This window comes from Haliotis rufescens, unplaced genomic scaffold (assembly GCF_023055435.1).
Source record: "Haliotis rufescens isolate VD_foot unplaced genomic scaffold, xgHalRufe1.0.p SCAF_3, whole genome shotgun sequence".
Classification (NCBI taxonomy): domain Eukaryota; kingdom Metazoa; phylum Mollusca; class Gastropoda; order Lepetellida; family Haliotidae; genus Haliotis; species Haliotis rufescens.
Genome location: NW_025964001.1, coordinates 33,700,294 through 33,706,855, shown reverse-complemented (window position 1 = coordinate 33,706,855; position 6,562 = coordinate 33,700,294). Strand labels below are relative to the sequence as shown.

The 6,562-nt window shown below is 39.3% G+C and overlaps 1 protein-coding gene across 2 annotated transcripts; it reads right to left on the bottom strand.

Annotated features, from left to right (window-relative positions):
* LOC124120531 (countin-3-like) lies at positions 1 to 5,795 on the bottom strand. 2 transcript variants are annotated; one of them, XM_046483374.2, is made up of 7 exons: positions 5,710 to 5,795; positions 3,644 to 3,824; positions 2,713 to 2,836; positions 2,017 to 2,129; positions 1,189 to 1,284; positions 921 to 1,061; positions 1 to 276 (listed from the first exon to the last, which is right to left on the bottom strand). In XM_046483374.2, the coding sequence occupies exons 1-7, from the start codon at positions 5,719 to 5,721 to the stop codon at positions 191 to 193; spliced, it is 753 nt and encodes a 250-aa protein (XP_046339330.2). In that variant the 5' UTR covers positions 5,722 to 5,795; the 3' UTR covers positions 1 to 190. The 2 variants fall into 2 exon arrangements, with proteins under 2 accessions (XP_046339330.2, XP_046339338.1); XM_046483382.2 differs by lacking the exon at positions 3,644 to 3,824 and having other exon boundaries at positions 5,710 to 5,794.
* Positions 5,796 to 6,562: the final 767 nt, after the last annotated feature.

The following is a 6,562-nucleotide window of genomic DNA, read 5'->3' as shown; positions in this document are numbered from 1 at the left end:
TTTACAGACAGACAGAAGTTTATTCAATATTTTAGGCCATATGACCTATAGTTAAACTTCAATTTTGTCTAAATGTTGCAAATTGGCAGAGATTCAGAGGAGTCATTAGAACATCATGGCTCTTGTACAACATATACATTAAGACGAAAGGCACATTTTCTCATATATTCCACCATACACCAGTACTTGTCTAGGCAGTGATGACGAACGTGGTGTTTCGCATGTCGTAGATCTTGCTGTGTGGGAAGTTGCTTCCACACCTGCCATTGCAGATACCTGGAATGGTATGATGATGAAGCTGATAAATCGAGTCTTAGACAAAACATCCTTAACAACGTTAGTCACGCAGTGGCGAGATGTTTATAATACTGGTGTCAACGCCGTCCACGTCTCAAAGATGAAAATGGCATGATGTTAAATGACATTACTGTCACAGAATCGACTATATATAAAATCAGACTATATATATAAATATCAAGTCACACTTTTTGTTTGTGTTAGTATGTTTTACGCCGCCGAAAATGACAACAAATGAGTGAGTGAATAGGATATTACGCCGCTTTTAGCAATATTCCATCAATATCACGGGATTGGAAACCAGAAATGGGCTTCACACATTGTACCCATGTGGATAATCGAAATCGGGCCTTCTGTGTGACGAGTGTGACTATACTAGGTTACATAACCGACCCCTTGTAGTTTGTGAACAGATGGCCTGCCTGACTCTATACTAAAAACACCAGTTACACTAAGGTCAAACAACAGCTAACCCCATGTCAGGTGCATATATGAGAGTTATCGAATAGGGAATCGAACCGAATCGAGCAGAAGACTTCCATGAGCAATTATGGCTAAGGTCATGCAACAGCTAACGGCATATAATGTACATGTATGAGAGTTATGGTAGCCGAGACACTCACCCACAAATAGTGTGTAGTTTCCAGGAACCCACTTTTCACAGGCTTCCTTGTTAGGGTTACAGTGGGGGCGGGGGATAGTCGTGAGGGTGACGCTGTTGGGGTAGGTGCCTGGCGGAGACTTCTGGATGAGGACACTATCGTCTGTGAAGGAAGATATCTGGTGAGATTTGAACAGTATTTCAGTTATTCACGAACTGCATGTTCTGTTTTTTAAGAATAGATAACGCTTATAAAAGTATATGTCAATACGTGATCTTTGAGGACTTACCAATGTGATATCCATCAATTGTCTCAACAAGCAGAACAGCTTCTCCGGTTCCTGTTCCCTTCTTGGAGGTGTAAGAATAGCTTATTGTTCTCGTGCCTGTAACAAGAGGGTAAACTATATCGGTACGACTGGTTTTACCTTCAACAAACCTGCCAGGATAGGGCACCGAACAAAGCGGAGTAATCTTCACTTTCAGGCAGCACATCGGCACTCCTTTGGGGGTCTGCATACACTGCGTCCTCAATCATGGTGTATACAAACCCCCCAAGTATTGGCGATGGCATCTGCATTGATTATCAACTGTATTCATTCGTAACTGAATAAGTTTGGCCTTCTCGGTTCTAAATGGTTTTATGAATGTTTTTTTTATCACGTCAGACCCATCTACTCATATGTCAATGTAATTTACAGACTTATCGGCTCCCACAGCTTACTTGACAGAAAACGATTTCCAGCACTTGGACCCATCGACAACAACAGGGCATTGGTGACTGCCAATTAGAACATTTTGAACTAAACTAAAGTACCTATATATGCATTCCCTTAATCAAACCAAGTATGATGTCAACATGAAACATTAGTTTGAGTAAGTTAAGGGACGTTGTGTTCATTAGGTGTGTTGATTCACCTAATTTTAAAGCCAGTTTACCTTCTCAATCACAAAATGTTTAGGCTTATATTCTTGGATAGTTATACTGAAAGGCGTGTCTACTAATAAGTTTTAAACACTGATGCACTACATGTAGACAAAGCTTTCTCTACAGAAGACAGGAAGTCAGTGCTTTCAGTGGACGAACCGAATTTGGCTCTGACAAATGGCGGACATACCCTGAGGCCCTACTGGTGGGTCCACTGACAGCTCTGTGATTTCAGCGTCACCGTTGTCAAATCCAGGGCATAAGGTCATAAGCTCACAAAAGTAGAAAGGGTTTGCGTCCGCCCTGCAGAGTAAAAAATAATCATAGCTTTAGAGTATTCCTACAACGAACACAGGAGATGGTTCAAGCACGTGTAGCATTAATTATATGCCTGTAAAACAAGTTTCACAGTTTGTTTGTGAATTTGTTAAAGCCGAATATTCCAGGTAAATGTCGCTGGCTTGTAAACAATCGAGTCTGGTCCAGACAAACCATGATTAGTAGTTTGAGCATCGTCCCACGCCGCCGAGTTACGTTGCCACTCAATCAACTAATTCACAACACCCGACCATCCGATCCATTAAGTTGCCTCGTACGAACAGCATAGGCTACCCGGGAGACTTATATTCTTATTCGGAATACCAAAGAGAGGTAGAGGAAATAAGAGCGTATTGTTTTTGAAGGGATCGAATGTCTTAATGTTTAGTGGCTGATTCAAGAATTTCAATGTTAATATTGTTTTATGTTGGAAATTTATGGAACGAAAACATGCATTTTGAAGAAACACATGTAGATAGACACCAACACTGTATTGTCATTTGACGAATGTACCTTTACTCTTTTCTTTAACGACCTACCTTTTACAGGGTTATTTGGTTTAACTCACTTCTTAAAGTATTCAGCAAATTCAACTAGACCAACAGATTCGCAGAGACGATCACACATGGGACTCAGACTCTTGTCATGGAGCACTGCACACAGCTTCTCACACGAACCATGAGTACCTGTATCTGCAAGAAATGAAGCAGATTCTACGCTGGATATGTTAATATTATATGTTAAACAGCTGTTCAGACAACATTATGTTATCACACAAGTAAAACACTTGAATCATATTGGTCAATAACGTTGCGATAAATTTTCATATTCCCGCTACAACGATGTACAACTGGAATACCCCATTGTCATGGCAACGTAGGTTTTGCCGTTCTCTGCTATTTCTACAATTTAAAGCCCTGTCCCCGCGTAATGTATATAAAAGTTACTGTTGACCAGGATTACAATTAAGGCCTGAGTAAAGCTTTCAAAAGTATTAAGGTAGACATGTGGAGAACAATTCCAAATTTGACGCATCAGTGACAAAAATTTATGTCCGATGCAATTCCCTATTTTGACGTGAACCATATAATGATGATCCCGTGTTTTTTTCAGGTGAACATATGACTTGCCTTTGCATGTCATCGTGATGGGTGCCACAGTGATTCATTAACACATGCTTATGGTTTAGTAGGAATCGTACAATGGACTCTGCTTTTAGTAGATATTTCTTATAATTTGTGTTGCTGTCGAACATTGACTTTAGGTGTACGTGATGCACAGAGCCCAACCATATACAAACTGTGGTCTACACACGTTTCGCATGTCCATCTCTGTTTAGTTTCAAATTAGGTAAATGTGGCATTCCTCGGGGAATAAGGTACCCTCTGTGCAGCCGTGTACGGTGCGGTGTACATCAGACGGTATTCCCCGAGGACAAGCTTATTTGATGGCAGATGTTGAGTGCAGATGCCTACACATGGTATTCATTGAACCCTTACTGAGAATGATGCCAAGGAGATCATTGCCGAACTTTCTAGAGTACTGTATACATGTCTCGCACTGTACGCGTGTGCCGATGGCTTCACTTCCGGTGTGCTGGATGTCCTGTGTCTGGGCCTGATGGAAGAAGCTTGGCAGACATTGGACTCCGACCAGAACCCCCAGGAATACTGTTACACCCTACAACAAGAACCATTCCCCTATCACCATGACACACTGGGTATCACACAGAAGTGAACCAATGACATAACTGACAGTCGTTTGAGTTTCACCTTCTTTTATACTGAGATGTATTAAGTCACAATGAGTCTTGGGATACATTTTCTTTGTGTGATTTTGATAACCATATATTTATCTTGATCATATAACCTTTGCAATCAGACGATGAAAGTGGGGAATATCTTTCAGCTACAGCTGCAAAACCAGTAATTTCTTTAATTGAACCTATGAGTCTCAATATTGTTTTCCGAAAAACACATTGCAACAATGTAATTTTAGTGGAAGACAAATACATTTTCCCACTGTCTGAAGCATAATTTCTTTTTCAAATATTTTCGGGGACAATTTGTGTTTTTCGATAAAATCCCAGTTGTTCCCTGATAAGTGTTCTCAGACGTAGTTCTGTGGCATAACATTTACGTTGATAGTGTTTCCACGCTGCAAATGGTCAGTCATGATTATCCCCTGCAGGTTCAGAATACTAAAGACATGACTTTGCCAACTGATACCGTACGCTTCTATTTCTCTGGTGCCGACGAGGCCAATCTTTTCACCTGTAGCCATCAAAGGGATGTACCCAGGTCCACTTTAGGTAACAGTTCGCATGAAAATATCAGGATTTAGCTAATAATTGGTCGTGTGGTCCCTGGATTTGTTCAGTCGAATCAGCTTATGGTGGTCTGGTGTCAACATTGGACTGTTTGTTTGTGTCGAGTATTTCAGTTAGGATAGATCGTACAGTCCCAAAAGCTTATCTCAATAGTGTCATCGATATGCTGACTTGTAACACGTCGGTCAGCCTCCACTTGAGTGTCAGATGTGGCATCATCAAAACGAGCAGACCGCTGCTTATTCTGCCCCGCTTAAATCAGAAGTCATCTCTTTACAGATGAATATGAAGGTCAATTGTCCCAAAGCAGCGTACCTGTTCCTGTATATCCTTTGGTGATCTGCCTTTTATGCAGGTATCTAATCACATCTCGTTTCTCAGTTTTTCTCCATTCTCGCTGTTTCCCACACCCCTTAAATATCTAACTTAAGTTCAGTTGAGGCAGTTATCAGTATGTAACTTGGTGTTGTGTCTCCCAAGAGATGGTATTCTTCATACACATGTCGAAACCTCACATTACCTCTAGTAAGCCCCATCCAATGAAACATCAGTATTCCTGGTCACATGTCTCTGTTCAAGTCTAAAAATATACTTTCAAAACAACTGCTAGACTGACGTAAGATATAGAATTTGTCTTCTAATAAATAATAAAATTTATCAAAAGAAAACTAGACATGATTGCTTCTGTGTATGTTGAACAATATCAATCCTGCATTCGCTATTAGCCCACTTTGGCTTTTACAAAAGCTGTGATACAACAACGATGTATGAATATGTCAGTACAATAATTAGTATTTTGGTTGTAATGTTTCAGACAATCTTGAGTTTTATCTCAGCTGTCTAATGTCGAGTATTCTGACGTCGAGGTCGGCTATGAGGTTATTCTGGGAAACTGAAACAGGGCTTATCTCTGGTATATTGCGGACCACAGTGCAGAATGAGAACATGGACATTCAACTTTATACTTTCATCAAAAGATATTTATTTAACAAATAAAGATCACACATTACTTATCTAGACCTTCAAAATTAAAAAGAAGAAGACAAAAAACACTTTTTGAAAGCAATTGTAATAATATGTCAAACTATATTGTATTATATTTATAATTCATCTTTCGATTTTTTTTTATCTTCAGTGTGATTACTGAACCATTACAATCAACCTTGGCATCTGTTGTAATACGTAACATTTGATTTGTCATGAGTAAACGAAAAAGAAATCCAATGCGTGAATTACCTTGACGTTCATTGCAAGTAATATCCCCAGCCGGGCCTAGAACAAGGAAGAGGTGCATTGCAAAGATGTTCCTTTATAAAGCTTGGTGTATGGAAGCCCGGTAGGGACTTTTATATCTGGTTCTCCTGAGTGGAAATTCACAGAAGTTACGTAAATAACGATTTCATTTTGCAGTTAGTTCTTCCCTCTGATAAGGTTTCTTGGTTGTCAGCACCATACCCATACCATGAGAAAACGTCTTGTATATAATGTAATGATGATTATTTGATATGTTATAAGATTGAAGCGAAATGCTTATTGTTTTATATTCTGAGTATGTCATAAGAAACCACGACGTTATGACAATTATTTGTAATGATATAATTTATGATTATTAGATATGATTATGTGATTAATTGAATTGAAATGTTTATTAAACACACTGCACCTGAATAAATCTTGGAACGCTAGCAACTCTGATGTCATCATTTATTCTCAATTCTTCCATTCTATTTTAAGGAAAAATTACCGTGAGACAGCACGTTCTCACTTGCATGTTAGGACCTTTGAATGATACTCAGAAGTCAGCGGCTTACTTCAAAGATTCAATATGGATGTGAACTATGTTTTTAATTCTGAATTTATAAGCTGTATCACTTTGAGCTGTCATTAAATATGAGCTGTCATAATGTAACGGACATACAACTCAATGGCGAAAACCCCTTTTCTGTACAAGGCTTCGTTGCCAAAAAATTCTTTTATAAAACCCGGAAGCCAGAAGCTTCATATTTGTAGATCGATGTTTGTTATTAAACGCCACACTCAGCAATATTCCAGATATGTGCCGGTGGCATGTACATAATAGAGTCTGTCC

Coding starts and splice junctions, on each gene's coding strand:
- LOC124120531 (XM_046483374.2), bottom strand. Junction 2,837..3,643: donor TCTCCTTGGCATCATTCTCA/GTAAGGGTTCAA, acceptor CATTTCTTGCAG/ATACAGGTACTCATGGTTCG. Junction 1,285..2,016: donor CCCACCAGTAGGGCCTCAGG/GTATGTCCGCCA, acceptor CTCTTGTTACAG/GCACGAGAACAATAAGCTAT.